The sequence below is a fragment of the Anneissia japonica genome, unplaced genomic scaffold (assembly GCF_011630105.1).
Source record: "Anneissia japonica isolate Jap-2015-1 unplaced genomic scaffold, ASM1163010v1 scaffold288197_len338424_cov179, whole genome shotgun sequence".
Taxonomy (NCBI): Eukaryota; Metazoa; Echinodermata; class Crinoidea; order Comatulida; family Comatulidae; genus Anneissia; species Anneissia japonica.
In genome coordinates this window covers 294,659-316,307 of record NW_022741702.1, presented here as the reverse complement: position 1 = coordinate 316,307, position 21,649 = coordinate 294,659, and the positions used below count along the sequence as shown (strand labels likewise).

The 21,649-nt window shown below is 35.4% G+C and overlaps 2 protein-coding genes across 2 annotated transcripts in view; both read right to left on the bottom strand.

Annotated features, from left to right (window-relative positions):
- The window catches only part of LOC117118920 (histamine N-methyltransferase-like), an 8,576-nt gene extending 7,879 nt beyond the window's left edge, over positions 1-697 (bottom strand). The window contains exon 1 of the mRNA XM_033263659.1: positions 396-697. Coding sequence (XP_033119550.1) covers positions 396-579 — 184 coding nt within the window. The 5' untranslated portion in view covers positions 580-697. The remainder of the gene's footprint in view (positions 1-395) is intronic.
- A 3,799-nt stretch (positions 698-4,496) lies between these two features.
- LOC117118916 (agmatinase, mitochondrial-like) lies at positions 4,497-17,078 on the bottom strand. The gene is made up of 7 exons (XM_033263652.1): positions 16,699-17,078; positions 16,037-16,180; positions 15,074-15,199; positions 13,818-14,002; positions 11,725-11,925; positions 6,266-6,410; positions 4,497-5,161 (listed from the first exon to the last, which is right to left on the bottom strand). The coding sequence occupies exons 1-7, from the start codon at positions 16,916-16,918 to the stop codon at positions 4,962-4,964; spliced, it is 1,221 nt and encodes a 406-aa protein (XP_033119543.1). The 5' UTR covers positions 16,919-17,078; the 3' UTR covers positions 4,497-4,961.
- Positions 17,079-21,649: the final 4,571 nt, after the last annotated feature.

Genomic DNA, 21,649 nt, shown 5'->3' with positions numbered 1-21,649 from the left:
GGGGAAACATGGATTACCTTTTCGAATTTTCTGAATATTTTACTGTATTGTTATGATAAAAAAAAAAGGGCGAAATAAATGAAATGAATGAAATTGAACTATCCAATTTTGTTTTCCAAAGCCTGATTACATTTAGAACGGATATTTTATCCAGCTATAAATTAGTTTACGGTACTTTAGGTGCGAAATACTACTTTATGAGTATGTACTTAACTAGGACTATACACTGACGCATACTATGTTTTTATACTCCTTTATTTAACAACAAACATAGCTACTGAAACAAACTACTGGATATTTATTTTTTTGGTCCAACCATCGTGAGAAACTATAGGAGGCTCTGGAAAGAGAGTCTCGATTTTTTAAATGACAAATATAAAATGTATAAATCTTACCGGAACCACTACCAACTCCTAAAAATTTCAGGTCTCTATTTTGTACACTTAACTTTGCAGCAATTCGGTTGTTAAATAATTCATCTGTCCATTTTGATACTGGTAACATTTCCCTCTTCATAATTTTATAGATTATCGCGTAGTAATCTGGATCATCTAAAATGGAACGAATATTACCCTCCATTGCATGTAGGCCTATTTAAATTGATGTATACTATACGATACGCCGTAAACCTCTCTGCAGTCTACCAACAAACACGATAACAACGATGCATTGCCCACCCGACCGCGGACGTAGCACCGGATTACAATACACATTTGTATAAGTTGATGGCGCTACACTACTAGGTGGAAGGCGGTACCTTGAAAGGGTTAGTTCACACTTGCCACAACGAGGTGTATTATTAATATTCATTCAGAGCCTCTGACGCACTGAAGTAAAACAAAAACTTATTATACTTTTACTTATACAATTACCAAAACAGCTCACATCACATAGTGCTTAGAATAATATGAGTATATTTCATTCATTTTTTCAAGTTGATGATGAGGATGATTATCTATTAAAACCATCTTACAATTCCTCCATGAACACACGTGACAAGGGTGGGGCAATTGTCATTGCCAGCGGCATTGCGCAGAGCGATGTAGTGACGGGCCTTGGTGAAATATAGGCCTAATTGACGGGCCCTTTAATGTGAAGGCGCGGCCGGATCGAGGGACGGATACAACTATAGTTTCTTTCTAACATCTCGCAAATCCGGAGTAGGCCTACATTTAGTAGGGGTACTTTTAAGTGTCTGAAAAAGGAACCTGATCGGACACAGAAACGAGCATTATAATAATGGAGTCTAATTCGGCGAAACTCTGTGAATGCTTATACATTATGATATTTTTTTGCCGATTGCGTTGCAGACTAATCGGGGAGCCTTCCCGATTGCGTCGGGGACTGCTACGCGGCACTACAACGACTGTACTGAAAACACTGTAGCTACAGTGTAGCGATTTTAAGGAAACTAAGCTTGTGTGCCGATATTTTAATTGATTTAATTGCAAAAAGTGAGGCTGTGAGTACTTGGGAGCATCATTGGGATGTTTGCAGGAGGAGGTAGAAAGAAAAAGGGCAGTCTCCTGTATAAATGACAATGTTGTGTCAACCTCCCATAGGCCTACGATTTCACTTTTATTGACACTTTGGAGGTTGAATTTACATTTAAAAAAATATATATATACATACATATAAAAAGCAAACATAAAACACATTAAAAAATCAATCAGTCGATTAAACAATATACAAATTACGAGGGTTTAAGTTAAAAAAAACATACAGTTCAACCAGCAAAATATATAAAGGAATTACAAAGAAACTAGATTAAAATAATAGTCATCCTAAAAGCTTGGCATCTAACAATACAATAAAAAATTACAATGATTTACATTGAAACAGTAAAAAGAGACATTATTATAATTTATTTTATTAAATATATTGTTATTTATGTTTAGACTTACTTTTAAAAAAAAATTAAATTTATTGTTATTTATATTTATATATATTATATTGTTTAAACATGAAAGCCAAAAATAATATTAGATTAGACTGAAAATTATTCTCATTAATGAATCTCCACCAAAGAAGAAAAAGCTTCTAGCTATTTACCAAACTAAAAGCAAATTCATTTGCTGCATTTAAAAGTATTCTAACATCTTAGGGGGAGGTCCGAGTCCGCCCCAGGAGTATTATCACATTGTTTAGATAATCAGTCTGTAAAGCCAAATTCTGCGAGTATAGCAATATACAAGATTAATATTCTAAAGTATAATATTGAATACTGTTAGCGTCTTAAACTAAAATTTTAGAAAAAAAAAACTTTGCAAATGAAAAAAAACCAACTTTTTAAATATAAGGAACTGTGAAGCAATAACTTAAAAAGCAGGTAAGATACTGATAAAGAATATAAAAACTGATTATACAATGCATGCTAAAATGTAATAGATGTAGAAAATCATTTTTGTCACGTATTGACTTATTTTAGTGTTTAGTATGGTACCGTATAGGCCTATTAATGAAATATGTATTTGTATCAGCTGCAATCACTGAAGTGATCGTCATTTATGGCTTCTGTCTAACCTAATATTATTGATGGGTCCTATTAATAATTAAAATAGGATTTTTTAAAAGTATATTTAGATCTACAGGCTTATTGAGCGGGCCCCCAATATCTCCGGGCCCTAGTGATTTACACTAGCTACACTACCGTTACCTATACTACGCCACTGGTCATTACTAGGCCTATACCTCAAATATTAAGAGGTAATTTCACCGGTCAATCTAATTATTTTGTATGAAATGGGCTTCACTTGATTAGTGTTTACACAGTATTTTCCAGCTCCTTCCTATATTGTTTTTTTTTTGTATTTTATTTGCATTTAAGAATATCTATACTCATGGGCGCAGCAAGGGTAATTTTAATTATTTTTTTTTTTTTTTGTGGGGTGAGGGAGGGGTCCGGCCTAGCGAGTGAGCGCAGAGAGCAAGTAGTCTGGTGGCCAAGGGTCCGACATGGGCCCCCAGTCGGGGTCCAGGGGCCGGAGGCAATGAACATTTGTGTTTTTTTACGTGATAAAAATGAAACTGCCAGCCTTGATCATCTTTAGGTTAAATTTGGTTAAACACAAAAAGGCTCTTTTGCCCAATGAAATGTGTACATTTTTACAACTACTTGTAATTGCTACGAAAGGATTGGATCATACAAGGATAGTAGATGTTGTCTAATAATACGTGCGCGCACAACACTCGGTATGGAATTTCTCGTTGGCACTACCGAAATTCATAGATTGTGGTGTGTGAACCGGGGGTCTGAGTATAAAAACTGATTTTATTATTATTTTTTTTAAATATAAATAATTTTTGTTTGCATTGTCGTTCAGTCATTGGGGATACTTTTTATAATTTGAGAGGGGGCCTGGTAATTAGGTGTTTCTGCCATATTGACGCAGTAGCTTCAACCACAACAGGTACCCATATATTTTCGCTTGTGTCGTTGAGCAAGACACTTTATCTGCATTGCTTCTCCCCACCCAGGAGTATAAATGGGTACCTGGTGGGGTTGCATACTCTTGCTCTGAATTACAGCAACACTTAACATGTGGACCCAATGATCAGGAAAACGAACTGCGCTTTATAACTGCAAGGAAGAAAACGTGTAGGGATGCGTTAAAGCGGAAAATTAATTAAGTTAAGTCCATTTTGTTATAGAGGGGTGTCATGATACAAACACTAAATAAAATGCTAATACACACAACGTTAGTTTTTATCAGTTTTTTTTTTATTCAATTCAATTCACACAACATTCAATTATCAAGTATGCAGCTAATGTATTATCCCTACTACTGCATGCAGTACACACTCCAGCCCCAAGCAAAAATGGGCCTATTTGTTTCTCGACCATGCATTCTACACAAATTTAGACGTTGCTGTTTATATCTATATTATAATTACATAAAAAATAGAAGATGATAATCTAGACATAATATACTTTAGATTCGATATATATTGTTAGCAAAACCATACATTAAAAGACCAAACTTGCATGTATATACACTCGGGGTGAAGACTCTTATACAGTACCGCAAATTCAGAGGTTGTATTGTAGTAGAATACTACTGATAAAATAATAATGCTCAATATATTATCAAATGATTTTGTAGAAATATTTGTAGTAAAAATTCCAAAATTAATCCTTTTACCATGCGCAGTAAAAGCATAAACTCCCCATGGTGTGGTGGTTTTACTCAGGGAAGTTAAATTACTGTTCCCTGGTTTTGGTTTTACTGTGAGAATTGATAAGTAAAAGTTTAAACCAATCAGACTCATCAAACTTTAGTTATCGTTGTAACAAACAATTTACCACAACAGCAACAACATGAAAAAATATTACAATTTCAATAAACTAGAAATTTTTTTTGGGTGAATTATGATGGTATTTAGCATAAATTTCCTGATTAGTGAAATATTATTTATGCAAAGAACAATTAGCATATTCACATACGTACTACACAATAGCCTCCATCTTCTTATTACCATCTTGCATTGTGTAACTTGGATGTTCATCATTCAAAACAGATCTATTAATCAATCAAACAATCAATAAGAGTGTTTCTAGAGCTCCTCATAACAGAGTGCCCGAGTGCCAATACGCGATTTGAACTCACAGCCTTTGGTTCCTTAGACCCATCGCATGGTACCGTCGCATGGATGGTACGTAACCAGCCGCACCATCCATACGACATGTATATGGTGCGGTTGGTGAAGGCAGTAATGTGGTAAAGGCAATTGTCCTTGCTGAAACCTACTCAGCCATGAAAAAACCACAGCCAATCTGCAAAAAAACACAACCAATCAGCAAAAAAGCACATCCAATCAGCTAAAAAGCAAACAATTTGCAGGGTTACTCCTAGATATCCTCATCGGAGCTAAAACATTAAAGTGTACGATAAGTACTGATACAGTACTGATAAATTCACATATATATATATATATATGCATTCTATATTTTTCATAATTTTCTAAACTTCATAGTACTTGACACGTGGAAGAATACACAGCATTTCAAACATTAAATTTGCAGCTAGCAGAGCAGTCGTCCCAAGGGGGTCGTAGGGCGGTGAAACTTCTACCAAATCACAGCCAACCAGATTTAGCCCTTGCAATCCTCGGATTATTTCCAGAGCTTGCATCACATTTAGTCCAGCGATTTCAGGAGTACCTAGGATATTATAAATTACAGTACATAATATAAAAAAATAGAGGCATATACAATAGTACTATTAAAATTCAGGAGATATAAAACAAAAAAGTTGAAATTATTTGAATCAAAACACTGTATTTCTTTGAAGGGCTATGCTGGATATGCTTATAACAGCATCTTTCTTTCCAGCATTGTAACGGTTTTATTATTATCTATTGGTTTCTATTGTGTTTACGGTGATACGCAGCAAACCTAATTTGAATATTATTTACTATGATTTCTAAACTGCGACATTTCTAGCTAAACCACTATATGTGAGCATTTTAGTCAGATGTATGAGAGATGAGCACCGTCTGTTTTTAATGGCGGAACTTATCTAAGTAGCAGTCAATCACGTTTAAATGTAGTGCCGGGAGGATCACTCAACTTGACCTCAGGGATGCATGTGTGTAACAAAAAATGTTAAAGGTAGTGTTTTTCATAAGCAAGCATGTTAATGTACATTGCATGCTTTGGGTATGACAACCACCCCAATTTTAAAGTAGGATATACAATCTATTTGAGGGTTTGAGACCATCTTTTGGGTACAGCATACCGATAACTACCAGGACCAGTGGCGGATCCAGGTATTTGAAATAAAGTGGGCCCTGAAGAGGGACTTTTACAGATGGAGGGTCTATGCTACTGTACCTCAGCCCCACCAACCATGGTGGAGGTTAGATTTTATGATTATGGCACCTCTAGATGGCAGGAAATGTCACTCTCAGACTCAAAAAATGAGTAGAATTTTCTTATTTTTTTCAAAATTCTTTATAAATTTAAAAAATTTAGGGTGGGGGGGGGGCAGGCCGGCTGAATCCGCCTATGAGGAATATTGTGTCACTTTACCAGCAATTAAAGCGTCCACATCACTGTACTACCAATTCAATCTCGTATTTAAGGTTACTTTTTACTCTGAAAATACTTGTTAATAGGGGTCGATTTTAACACATTTACAGTATGTGAACAGGGGTGTTTTTGTATGTAATTGTAATACTTACCGTATCATGTTTAATAGGTGCTTTCATAGAAGCATGGTCACACACATGTGTGCCCAGATATATTGTGAGTGGCCGCACTTACCAGTTCCTGGAGCAATGGAAGGATCAAGAGCATCTATATCAAAGGTGAGATAGACTGGTCCGTCACCCATCATTTCTCGAACCTCCATCATCAACGGTTCAAGGGACTTGTACCAACAATCTTTGCCCGTAACAACTCGGAAGCCCTAAGATGAGGAAAGAAAGAAATATTGATAGATTATTATCGAATAGGGATTCTTGCCTACCGATTCCACATCTGCTCTTACAAATGTCACTGAAAACTGGTACTGTACTGTTAAATTGACAAAGAGTATGCTGGTTGAGGTATGTTTTCTCGATCTTACTCTTGATTACAATAGAATGTATCTCGTTAAGTACGCAACCATATTGTTTTGTCGAGTATTTATCAGTTTTCTATTTGTCTGGTTGTCTTCCTAAAGTAGGACTTTACCACTGCACAGGCGGGCGTGGTTTACCGAAGGAAGACCAGACAAATACGGCCATTGTGTAAAAGCCTTAGATGTACCCTACTTGGTATACTCTGCAAGTAATCCAGTTATTATTTCCCACAAAACATTAAAAAAGAATTGAAATATTGCAATTATTATTCCTCATTAAATCTACTGTAGTAATGTAAAAAAAATGTGTGAATGAGTGTGCTACTGTTTCATAATATTTAATAATGCGACACTTATAAAGCAATTATGCCCTATCTGCAATGTGCCTTAAGGTGCATTAAATTATTACCCCTGGTCACTGGATTAAACACCCATGGAACACACCTTCAACTCCCTAAGAGCACAATTCAAATAAGCGGCTAGAATCAGTGTTGGTATTAGATCCAGGTACACACTTATACAAATGAAGACAAATGTAGATAAAGTGACTTGCACAGCGAGTGATCTGAACACACAAGGTTGAGATTCCGAACCACAACCCTTGCGTCAACCAACTCCCAATATTATTATTCAAACTTCAAGGCCAAAATACTATTTTTGTTATTTTATATTTCAGCATGTTTTTTTTTTTTTTTTTGTAGACCAAAGAAACTTGGTGATGTACGGTAGACAAAGACAGACAGGCATTCAGATGGAGAAGCGGCACAGAAGGCAGCAGCCAGGACAGGATGGTGATTATTTTTTAAAAGCCGTATGCGACATATGGCGCTAAAGGTATCTGTAAGTAAGCTGTTAAATATGTAATATATAATGAACACAAAATATATAGCCTACTTTAAAACCTAAAATGTATTCAGACTTCTGGAACAACTCAGAACAAAGGCTAATACACTGTCAAAAGCTACTATTGTACAAGCATATATTGTGTGGTGCTCAGTTGCTGCCCAAAGTCTAATAAAAAATATATAGTAAAATAGAGGCTCAAACTCACAGATTGCCAAGGGTAAGTACAAGCATGGTATTGTGTGGCTTGAAAAAGCCAGCATTTTAGAGCCACACATACCATGCTTGTTCTAAAATGCTGGTTTTAGAGCAAGTACAAGCATGGTATTGTGTGGCTCGAAAATGCTGGCATGGAGGCCTTGAGAAAATAAAGAAAATAAAAATTGACCATACTTAAAAATTACTACACCAATAAACACACCATAAAGGCTTGATAGACAAAAGCTAGAATAAGCAAGCACTATATTATGTGGCTCTCAGATCCCCTAGGCCCCTGGTTCTTAAATAATTTATTTGAAGGCCAAATTATCTTTACAATTGATGTCACCGGCCAAAGAAAATCTTTGAGTTTTAAGCAACTTGTTATACTTAATGGACCTAAGGTAAAATTCTGAGATGCTGTGGCCGAAGCCCCTTGTTGTGGCCGTACAGACCTTTGAGGTTTTTTGGCAATTTCAATTCTATTTTTTAATTGTATTACAGCTTAATCATTAGGCCGACCAGCCCTCCGTAGGGTGTGTTTCTACTGATAAACACAAAATAATTGATTTTTTTAACCCCTTTTTTAATGAGTACTAGACAGCCTGCTCGCGTTGCAACTTCATTTTTTATTTTTCAAAAATCGGTTTTCGTGACAGAAATTAAGTCACCATTTTGTTTATACAACACGTTGTTTTCCTAACTGTATAGGATAGTATCTTTCTCATTTCTGTCATGATGACGAGGAGTAAGATACGGTGTGGGGCGAGAAGGCAAATGTTTTCGGTTGTGCTCATTGGCACAATGAACGAGCGAAAAGAGTGGAGAGGCCTACTGTAGGCCCAATATCCCCCCCACAAAATAATTACAAAACGAATTCGGCGCTCCACATGTTTGTTCGTTTTTAGCTTGTAGGCCTAGGACATGAACAAGAGGACAAATTTTTTTTAAACTTCGCGCCTAATACGATTTAGTCTTTGCAGTGATTGACCTGGGGTCACATTTCGCCTGATAATCGCTTTTTTGTGTTGCAGCTAAAAAGCGCACAGCCAAAATCTGTTATTTGCCGTTCAAACACGCTATCCATTACATGTTTTTAATCGCTTTTTTTTAAGCGCTTTTTTCAAACTACTGCGAAAATAAAAGCGATTTTTCGAAAAAGCGATTTTTAATCGATTATTTCTTTACAGTAGAAACCGGCCTTTAAACTAACGTTACGTTATCTCACTATATTAATTGGATTAACACATTATCAAGGACCTAAGTACTGAGTGTTTAACACTGGTGTCCTTGGATTCAATTATGGGTAAACGGATTAGTTGCCTTTTTTATGAGGTTTTAATTGTTCTTTACCGCCGAAAGTGCGGTATTCTAACGTTAGTTTAAGGAGGGCTGGTCGGCCTAATGATTAGGACACTAAGTTCATTACAATTTTTGTACCATAAGATTGATATGATATTTTGCCAAAATAATTAAGACACTTAATTTTCCACTATTTCTTGCTTATTGATGATCTTTACTTCTTGCTTCTGTAAAACCATCACAACAAAATTTGGCCAAGATGGCAGGGGAGGAGCGTGTCCTAGAACCTCTTAAGGGGATATGGGGCAAAGACCCCGGAAGATTTCTGTAACGTATAATTCTCTTTGGTTTCAAACTATCGATGGCGACCCAAGTTAGAGTCGCAGACTGGTAGCCTAATAGGACTTGTCATGTCTTCTTTCTTTGTGCAAACTGTGTAACTGTATGCGAAGTAGCGTTTCCTGAATTGGGCATGTTTTCCACAAAGTAAAGCTACAGATATTTTTCTATCATATTGACTTTGATTATTATGTTTGCTAAATTGCTTATAATCGTTTACGCCTAACCAAATATTGTTACCTGCTCGAGGGTCCATATAACTCCCTGGTAGGACTAATCCTGTAGTAGTATTATTAAACCAAACATGAAGTTACAGGCATAATCGTAACAAAACTGTCATACAAGTTTGTTCAACTTAATAGTTTGGCACACAATAGGTATTTTCTCTGTAATTTCACCCATCCTATATCCACCAAATACAAGGGATTTAAAGCCTAAAAACTCTTCGCTAGTAAAATCTTTGGTCTACTCATAATAAAAAAAGAAGTCTATGGTAAAGTCTTTATTTTTAATCTGCTATATCATATTAAGTTTTGGCATTTGTCGATTGGTTGGTAACAGATTTAATTCTAGATCTGTGTGTTGTCACCCCTACTTCACATTGGCCCAGTGTTGTGTTTTGGCTTTCACTTTATTAAAAAAAAAATATTCATTGAATGGTTATTAATTTTAGTTTCTTTAAATATTTTTTATATAATTTATATTTTTTCTCGTGGGCCAGAATAATTAGCAAATTTGGCCCGCGGGCCGCCTATAAGAACCCGGGCCCTAGGCCTTCAAAAAAATAATTAAAACAACAGGCTAAATAATCCGTCCAAATAAAAAGCACACTATGACTTTAATTAAATGGTACTATAATAGTTATAAATATAAGAGTCATAGTATACAATGTATAGTTTAAACAATTCTTAAGCTTTTTTACTGTAGGTAGCGACTCACTTTCAGACTCCCTATTCTATTGTGGCACAAGGCATATATAATTTCATACTACAAAGCTTTTGTCATATGATTTACTTTATTTGCCACAAGCTCAATAAAATCATAATGCTATAATTGCCTTGTTTTTTTTTTGTTTTTTTTTTTATAGAAACCTATGCTAGTATAATCTGATAGCCATAGCACTTGCATCCTAAATTATCAAATAAATATACTACAGTATAATATGCTGATTGTATTTCTACAGTCAACCCCAGCTATTGAATACAAAGTGGCTGTGATAAATCGTTTTGACTCAGCAAAGCAAACAAGGTATTTTTTTATCGTCGATCGTGTGCAGAATGTTCCATTTTACAGTAAAGAGTGTATTTACTACACTCGTAATTATAAATGTTTAATGAAAAACATTGATGAATTTTTGACTTATGCACAGTCGAACATGTTGCTGGATATTAATCATGATTGGAAAATTTTTAAGTCAGGAGCAGCCTTACGACCCTCCGAAATGTTTTGGCGACCCAAATTTGGGTCACAACCCGTACTCTAGTTTGAGAAGCAGGGGTTTAAATCGCAGGTGGGCAAATTGAGTGTTTTTTTTTTGGTGGGGAGGAGACATGCGCACCTCATTTATACGCCACTAGCTAAAAGATATATATTTTTTATGATAAGTCTCATATAGTGAAGCAATATGAGTGGAGCTGCAGCTTGGTGGCTAAGATGCTTGCCTTCCAATCACAGGGCCTTAGTCAAAACACCAGGATTTTCTACTCAACTGAAATCCCTCAACTCCAATGGTGGATCCAGGAATTCAAAATAGAGGGAGCCCAGGCAGAAATTGTCACAGATAGAGAGTTTAATTAATTTTATGAATAAATGGCACTTCTAGATGGCCTAAAGTGGCACTTTCAGACTTAAATTTTTGAATAAATTTCTTTGTTTTTTTTTTTAATTTGAAAAATTTAGGGGGGAGGGGAACTTGGGTCGGATGCCACCGCTCTATAGCACTCACGAATCCTCATAACAAGACCATTTTGTGAATAGGACTGCCATGAGTAGGACAGTGATGATATAGTATATTCGATAGTAACTAAAGTTGTATATTTAATAATTGAGTTGTTAGCACCTTTTTTTGATTATACTAGTTTTTGCCCCAATTGATGAGGGTTCATCAGGTGTAGTGATATAGTTATGATTACACCTAATGAAGCTCAAATCATTGTGGCAGAAACTTGTAAAACCAAATTTACTGTTAGTCATCAGGGGTCCCAAGTTGGAAGAAGTCAACTGCGGGAGCAGGGGTGGCACTAGGGGAGCAGGGCCCCCGTTGGGGAGCAATCCCCCTATTCCTTTCGGCAGAAAAAACACGTCAAGGATTATGGTACCTCTAGATGGCTGGAAATGGCATCCTCAGACTTATGATTATCTTTTTCTTCCATTTTTTTTATTTAAATTTTTCTGGTACACTTGGGACCACTGAGTCATAGACGTGCTATAAACTCATTTATTCACTTGTAAATCGCATTGGGTGTTTTGGTCTATTTACCTGCTCTAAAGCCCACTGGTGTTCATAGACATCATTCGATGGTCCACGTAATCCAATTTGAATTGTCTTCTTTGGGTTTATGAGATTTTCATCAACGGCCCTTCGAAACGGAGTTCCATGAGCAATCTTTTCACCCAACATTGTGTCTTGTGTGTCGTTGTGAGCATCGACGTGCACTAAGCCAACTGGACCATACTTGTCCTGTGAGCAATTAAAAATCATTATAATTGTACTGTAGTATTATGAGTGCATTGGTTATATTCAGAGTGAACACCAAGGAGGGTATAATTCTGAAGACTTGCTATTGCTCTTTCGGGGGTGATTTGGCAGTACACAATGCCAGGAGACAAACCCCTCTCCAAAAGAGTGTACATGCACAAGGGTCATATTGCACACGGGACCAATGGATTATATGTCTCTTCTGAAAGATGTGTTCTTTTACATTTGCATTTCAGCCCTCCAGCTAAAACACAAGAAGAGTAGAGGATGGAATTGAACCGGGTACCAAAGGTTAACATGGGATCCCCATTGGTAAGCGCACAAACAACGGCTACCACCAGTTTAAATCTTTTGATTTTTTTAAAGATGTTCTCAGAGGGCTGGATTGACCATAATAATAATAATAATAATAATAATAATAATAATAATAATAATAATAATAATAATAATAATAATAATAAGCATTTGTCTTTTACGACCAAAAGAAAAAGCACATTCGATATTTATAGAATTGGTGTTTTTTATTTATTGGATTGACCACTGAAGAATGTCAATAATTATCTTGTATTAGTATTTATACTAAATAAAATTAAATGGATCACACCTGACATAATTAAACTATGTATGACCATGATCATGCAAAACCAATAAATATGGCAGCCGAACACCTTTTAAAATGGTCCATTTAAAAAAATGCTAATACTATTAATATAATAATAAAAAGAACATTACTTAATAAACTTTTTCTTCATCCCAGACTTCAGATAATTTCTTTGAATCACATGCCTTTGTTATGTTCACTGCAGACCTAGAGATCCCCACAGATGACTTGGTCGTCTGGAGCCAGGTGCGTAACAGGGGTCCTGGGTCAAAGGAAAACATTTTCCTGGTTAGTAATTTATCATACCCACCCTACCCCCCCCCCCCTTTAGAAAACAATACGACATAGGGCTTATCTTATAGTATAGGCCACACACGTGTGTTTGAAACTAAATATAAGCATTTTCCTCATGGTTTTATTTATTTCAAACATATTCTTTCACCATCAATACACATTGAGGCCCTTCTTTTAGGTAAAATGATCTATCTTAAATGTTCTTTGTATTTGAGTTGGGACTATCATATGTTCAATTAACTCAGAAGGCAAAGAAGGACAAGCACAAGTCCTCACCCTCAAAAATGTTTTTTTTAGTTGAGGGCTTATGTTATATATGGCCACACTAGAGAGAAATAAATGAAATGAAATGAATATCAAAATAATCAAAATTTATTAATACTGCACTAAACTAATCTTTATATATCTCTCATGCATGCTATGTTGTTATTTTCCCCATTTTCAATTTTAAAATAACATTTTTTAAGTTTTTGTGAAGGCCTCTGTCTGAAAAATATCCAAAATCATAATCATTAAATGCAGAAACTTTATTATTTATTATTATTATTATATTTATTTCCTCCATAAAATATATAAATATATAAAAACCTTACAGAATATAAACATTAAAATTGAATGGAAATAATAAAAGCATTGAAACAAGAAGAATATGCAGATTGCTGATAAGTGAGGTGGGCATACCATGAAGGAACAGAGTTCACGTCTAATAAATGTTTGGAATCCACAAGCACTCTTCAGCTAAACTAATCTTATCGTTCTATAAAACAGCTTTCATTATGTTTAGACTCCTATAACTTCATAATGAAATGTTGGATTTAAATAATTCTTTTACCATTTTATAACTTTCATTTTACTGTTTAACCCTGTATTAATAACTTAAACTCAATTTTTTTTAGCTTGTCATATGCATGGAATCATGCTGTCTAAAATAATTTATTTACAAATGGTTTTGGATGAGAAATAAATGATCTAAACTTACTGCAATAGCTTGTAATACAGGATATGTCAGTGTATGGTCACCACCCATTGTTAAAGGTATGCAGCCATTGGCTATCAGTGTTTTGTAGTATTCACATATCATAACACAAGATTTCTGTAAATTGTAGACGTTGATGTTTACATCCCCAACATCCGCAACCTGCAGAGACTCAAATGGAGCAGCACCTGTAAATTTGTATAGTAAAGTGTATAGTACAGTATATAGATAATGAATGTGTACATAGTGAGTGCAATGGGAAGAATATTTTCATAAGTTGAAGATTGACTGTACCATTCACTGAGGCACAGCTGAGTTGAATATGTCAATTTTTCAATGAATAAAACACTCACATAAAAACATTATGTTTTACAAATTTTAACATAGATTTTTGTCATTTATTTTTTTTATAAAAAATAAAACTAAACCTCTTTGGTGGCATTATTTAATAGTCAAAATGTGACTTCCAACAAAAGCCATCCTATTTTAGCAACAATTTGAGGCATGGAATGAAACAAAATATATGGAGTAATATGGTAACAGGACTATACATGAATAATAAATAGAAAAAAAATCATTACTTTGCCATTAAATGGTGCGATACCAAAAGTGTCACATGATAATAAAACCACCAATCCAATGACAATGATCTTATACAACAGATGATGTAGTGGAGTATACTGACGAAGTAACACTGGTCGAAGATGATGACAGTAATATTTTTGAAAGCTGATGGAGCTACAATGTCTATGTAAAATTGAGAGGGTATCATACACTACATGATTTTTTTGAGTTTATAATTTTTCAAAAGCCTAGTAAAGTAACATCTCGCAATTACGTACCCCTCCGTCTAAACAGAGTTATTAAATGAGAAAATTCATAATTCAGAGAGTTCAAAATTTTCATTGCATCTCAGTGTGGTGAGGGTAGGCCTAGGTCTATGTTGTAGGTAGGCCTAAGCCTTGCCATTGGAGCAACAATTTATCATGAAATATGACTTGGATTTTACTGTTTTCTGCAACAAAAAAACTCGCAGGGAGAACTGGGACCCCTGGATATTTTAGGCTTTGAAATTTACATAATACTTTGCAAGCCTAGAGCTAGCCTATAAATCGCAATCGTGTCTCCCACTTGCATTATGTGGATCAAAGACCGTGCCCAATCTGGTGGTAAATTATATATCACTCCACACACTAAAAGCAGTCATGCGAATAATGCTAGAATCACCAATTGAATAACGCTGCATCTTGTTTAGTTACCTGTGTCTGGGTTGCATAACCGTATCATTGGGGACTCCATACGAATTTGCCGAGGTCCAAAGCGTGTTCCGGTACGATTCGACACACCTATATCGAGTGGAATTCCTACAAAGCATACATCAAGACCTAAAGAAAAAAGCTTATGTGAGATGAAGTAAACAAGTGAATGATTAACTACAAAATGCACATCTGGTCGCCAGCGCATTCTGTTTTTACAATAAATCCAGCGCCTTTTGGGTGATCTTGAGGGAATGCTGCAGCCACATCAAATCATCTAAATGGCCCAAGATCGCAGCAACTAGAGAAAACTTGTGGTCGCCTGCTCCGCAGCCGACTAATGATGATGACTGCGCCCGACTGTCGTCAACGTGTGCGCAACTGATCGCTTTTAATGACGATCCATTCAGACTACCATGATAATCAGCAGACAGCATCGCATCACCTAGCGCTTACAAAGTAGTGCTAACAAAGCAAGACGCAGTGAGTGTTCAGCATTAGACTCCAGCTACAGAATACAGGAAAAGTATTATTTACATGTCTTTTAACTGACAGGGAAAATTTGTTCTCATTCTGATTATTATTTTTATTTACTAACTTGAATAAGATTATGCAACTTAAATAGGAAATTCAAATTTTTTTTTTGCCAATAATTGACTGTGTACATATGGACCAAAAATCCATTCTTGCAAATTCAACTAATTTATCGCTATTATTTGGTGGCAGCAAAACTTCCTTTAATGAAATAAATAAATTAATCTTCTACATTTTTTACATGCATGTATTTAAAATTATCTAGGCTACCAGGTTGACGCAAGGGTTATATTTTTGTGTTTTTCTGAAATAACAAAAACATCATGAACAATTAACTATGAGACCGTTCCAAGGCAAAAACAATGTAACTTAACAAAAATATAAAAGCAGTTACGAATGGCCAAATGAGACAAAGAGTTTTTTTGTTTTTACCGTCAGTTGTCTTCTGGATTGGTATACGGAACATTGAGGCAATGCCACCAGCCCTTGTCATATCATTACCAGTTAATGGACGATTCAATTCTAAAACATTGGAGGATGTAGAAAAACATGCAGCTGCTGACAAGCTATTAAAAGCTGTTGAGAGAAAAAAAAACGAAATATAACAGAAAATGTGTGCAAAACCGTTAGTATATTGGTAATTTCTGATATATTATTGACATGATGATCTTCTCAAGGTCAAATTTAAAACTATATTCATCAAAACAAGGAAATTAAAAGTAGCGCCCTATGATCACAGAATACGAAAAAAATGCATAAGGATTAAAAAATATTATAGATGGCTGGAAATGGACAGGCATACACTTTTCTTTTTTTTTTCTATATAAGAACCAATAAATAGGGTCATGTTGCTAACCTGGCTATAAACCACTGGCTCATGTACCCAGGAAATAGGCCTAGCCTAAAAGACCTCTTAAAATAATCTTCAAGAGCTAGGCCTAGTAGTAGGAAATTTGGCCTGCTACAGTACACTCAACAAGTAAGAGGGTCGCTAATTGCTAGCTTTCTATCTAGGCCTAGGTCAGGCCCTAAGCCTAGTTACGGTCTGATTGAAGCGAGCCAATAATTACCCAGACCCAGATTCTTGTACCTACCTGGCGAGTTATGCATACTACTACCAGGCCTAAGTTTACACCTCATGCGCTGTATGCATTTGGCTGCTGCACTTGCCCAGGGACCAGTTTGAATTACATCGTGAGAAATGGCTAATAATGATGAGAGCGATCGACTAAAGACTTGACTTCGGCTGGGGGAGAAGCACTGGGACTGCACAGGCCCAGCTGTCGTAGCAATTGTCCGAAATAATTTATACATGATTAATGATTAATCTGATCTCACTACAAAAAGCGACAGGAATAAGAACTGAATAAATATCAAGAGTACCGGAGTTAAGCCTAGCCTACCCCTCCCTCGAGTCAAAACCAAACAAGAGAAACGTTGCCTGTATGATCAAGATAATTGAATTGCCTTGGTATGATTCTGCGCATGCACAAATCAGATAATTTTCCGCAAAAATAATTCCCAGGGCTAGTCTTAGGGGAATCCCCTTTTCATGGCACGCATGTATTTTCTCAATTTTTTCGAGGTCTGCTCCTGATTTTGGAGTTTTCGCATCAGTAGTACGCAAAAACTCCGAAATTGGAGGGTTGATTAAAAGTTTTGCTCTACCTATATAGAGATAGCAGTGTTTAATTTCTTTCTTTCTTTTACTTATTCGGTCTCAATATATAAAAAAACATTACAAAAACAAAGGTTGCCACAATTCTAAACAAATTAGGCCTATCAACAAAAACAACAAAACATGATCAATTTTAGAGATACCAGGACAGGCAAAAGTGAAAACACTCATTAAAAGATGTGCCTGTCCAAACTAGGCTTACAAATTCATTAAGCAGGAACATACCAATAACAATAAAAAATAAACAATTTTATAATTATACAAATATAAATAATATAAATATAGGCCTATATATAAAAAATATATTTCATTTTAATTGATGTTTAGGACACAAAACCTCCGAAATTGGTGCAGAAACATCGATTTCGCTCGGCCATGGGACTGAGAAGAGGGCAGAGTCGTGTCAGTACTTTGCTGACACTAACGCAAATAATGGAAATTTGGCACGTGTAATTTCTGAAATATGAAATTGTAGGCCATATTTGATGTTTTTGAAGCCTGGTGTTGCCCATTTGCATCCTTTGCCTTATCATAATTCAGGGCCGGCATTTTGTATGGTTACAATGGCGGATCAAGGAATTAATAGGGAGGGGGGCCACAGTGGGACTTTCGCAAGGGTCCATCCATCTAGAGGTAACTATGATTATGGCACAGATGGCACTCTCAGACTTCAATTTTAATATATATTTCCATTCATTTTTGAAAATAATTTTCAGAAAAATAGGGGAATTAGGCCGTCCCGGCTGGGCTCCCCTCCCTCCGCTTTCGGTCCCCCTTTCGGATATCTCTGGATTCGCCCCTGAATAGTGAGCGTCTGTACACATCTAGATGTGTATAAGAGACAGAGGCTACCAGGTTGACGCAAGGGTTTTTGCCTATCAACAAAAACAACAAAACATGATCAATTTTAGAGATACCAGGACAGGCAAAAGTGAAAACACTCATTAAAAGATGTGCCTGTCCAAACTAGGCTTACAAATTCATTAAGCAGGAACATACCAATAACAATAAAAAATAAACAATTTTATAATTATACAAATATAAATAATATAAATATAGGCCTATATATAAAAAATATATTTCATTTTAATTGATGTTTAGGACACAAAACCTCCGAAATTGGTGCAGAAACATCGATTTCGCTCGGCCATGGGACTGAGAAGAGGGCAGAGTCGTGTCAGTACTTTGCTGACACTAAGGCAAATAATGGAAATTTGGCACGTGTAATAATATGAAATTGTAGGCCATATTTGATGTTTTTGAAGCCTGGTGTTGCCCATTTGCATCCTTTGCCTTATCATAATTCAGGGCCGGCATTTTGTATGGTTACAATGGCGGATCAAGGAATTAATAGGGAGGGGGGCCACAGTGGGACTTTCGCAAGGGTCCATCCATCTAGAGGTAACTATGATTATGGCACAGATGGCACTCTCAGACTTCAATTTTAATATATATTTCCATTCATTTTTGAAAATAATTTTCAGAAAAATAGGGGAATTAGGCCGTCCCGGCTGGGCTCCCCTCCCTCCGCTTTCGGTCCCCCTTTCGGATATCTCTGGATTCGCCCCTGAATAGTGAGCGTCTGTGTGTGTGTCTGTGATTGTTGGTCTGTCGGGCTTGTCGGGCTGTGTGTGTGTGTCCTTCAGGGGCCGGCGCGTGACTCAAAAGACTATACCGATTTAATTTTAGTTCAAATTTTCACACATTAATGTAGGCCTATCTCAGTCCTTCTCAAATTTGGTGCTGATCGGAAGTCAAATGCAGATTATTGTTTGTGTGAATGTGAATATGCAATTAAAAGCCATTATTTTTTTCAGAATAGATGACGCAACAGGGCGAAGGTTTATCCCAGATTATTTTTTACTACAGTGGCCTAATTAGAATCATGTAAAACAACTTATGTTATATACCGTAAAACCTCGGATTGAAGGCCAGGTGGGCTTTTTTAAAATTAATTAATTTTTTTTTTGCGTACTTTAGATGGGCTTCTTTTCGAGCCTACTTTTAAGTAAATTGGTGGGGTGGGGGCGCTTCTTTTCAAAATGAATGCTGTCAATTTTGTGAATTTATACCACTGTAACATCAATCTGTATCATGAAGTGTATTTAAATGGCATATAAACCAAGCTTGTTTTTAATTAATTTATTTATTTTTTTTTAATTCGGTGTTTGTAGGCCTACTGTATTATCTCGAAAATAGGCCCATGCTATCCTGAAAAGAAGCCCATAGGCTTCTTAAGTCAACTCGGCCACAAGTTAACTCGGCCACAAATCAACTCGGCCACAAAAAGTTCGGCTGCAGTCAACTCGGCTACAAGTCAACTCGGCCACAAATCAACTCGGCCACAAGTTAACTCGGCCACAAGTCAACTCGGCCACAAGTTATTTATAATTAAAATGAAATGTAAATATTACAGTTTCTGCATCCTTTTTCTTCAATATGATTAAAATGAAGTACACAGTATATTTTAGTAAAATTCTGATCATCGTCACATCGTCGTGAGATCGTTGTATACATTTCTTCACACTTTACTCTTATTCAACAGAGAAAACCCCCGGCGCCACTTACAGAATGGAATAAAATCTGACAATCGTAACATTAACAATTTAAGCAATCTTAATAATTAAGAAAAACACATATATTAATGTTTAATTTTGTTTGCGTTAAAACACTGACATAAAACATGAGTACATACTGTAGATCTAATCATAAAAAATTGAAATAGAAAAACCACATTATGATTTTTTAAATGTTAAAAATTTATTTTGAATCCGACTAAAATCAAATGAATGCACGATGGCGTGCATTTCGATACTATTTTCTTCAGAACCACGCCCAAGAATAGGCCTACGTTAAAATTAGGTTGGGTGCAGCATCTGGTATCAATTATCCACAATAGGAACAATGGGTATTGTTGTGTGACAGACTTCAGTCCTTCATATTTGTTCGACCATTGGGGGCTATGTTTGAAACCCGTCAGTGACAAGGATGCATCCAATGACATGAATCACCAGTGAAATGTCGGTCCTGTTCAAATATTTACTTTAATAATACTAATTAGCCATAATAACGATAATAAAGGTGATAACAACAACAATATTAATAGTAATATTTATTTTAACAATACTATAGTAATAATATGGTAATAATAACGATAATTAAATATCTATTTTAATAATACTAATTAGCGATAATAACATTGAAGGTGATAATAGCAATAATAACAGCAATAATAAATTAAGATCACGTTTATTTTTATAATAATAGTAATACTAATTAGTAATAATAATAATAATTATGATACTTATAATACTAGGCCTACTTAGTAATAATAGGGTAATAATATCGATAATAAAGGTGACCACAACAACAACAACAACAATAATAATAATAATAATAATAATAATAATAATAATGAGAAAAACACCAATAAAACACCAATAACAATATTTTTAAAATTACTATTATTAAAATAATAATACTAAGACCAATATATAATAATAATATGAATAAAAAAAATCGAGAATTTTGTATTATTTATATGGTAACAATAATAATATCAGCAAAAATTTAAACAATACATAATGTTAATGCTAAGACTAATAATTAATATTAAAGCTAACGGTAATAAAAACAACAATATTAATAACTGACACCAATAATAACAGCAATATTATTGTGGCTGAGTTGACTTGTGGCCGAGTTAAAGCCCCATTCCCGGCAAAATTTCAATTTTTAAGAAAAATCTAATTTTTGTATAATGTTATAAAGATTTATAAATATAATACGGAATTGCTAGTTTAACTGAATTTAGACATTCCTAAGAATGAAAAAAATGTAAAATAAGACTGAAATTTGATTTTTTGTGTTCCACACAAAAAATAAATGCGGATGAATTTTTCATGTTGATTTTGCGATAGGTCGTAAGAAGAAATATCGTAGGCGCCCAAAACATTAGCCTATCCAACGCTGCTGGCTAGGCCTAGCCTTACCTCGATTTTAGGTTCTGTTATCACACATAAAAACGGCCGACATGATATTTCCGTTGCTAGTATTGACGCTTGTGAAATATAATATTTCATAGGAATTATTTCGAATTTGTTAAAAAACTGATTCTGACTGAGATTTTGACACTTAAACAAACATATCTCAGCCTAACCGAACGACCGCATTGTGCGAGATGCGAAGTACAAAAAGTAATCTCATTAGAGAGGGCGCACTTTATTTACTGTATAAAGTATACATATATAAAAGCGAGAGTATTCCAGTGGATGCGATCTACAACCTCTGAATTTGCCTAGTAACGATGAATTTGTCGAGAAAATGGTAATATTTTATGAGAAATAGTCTGTATTTCTCATTTTTTT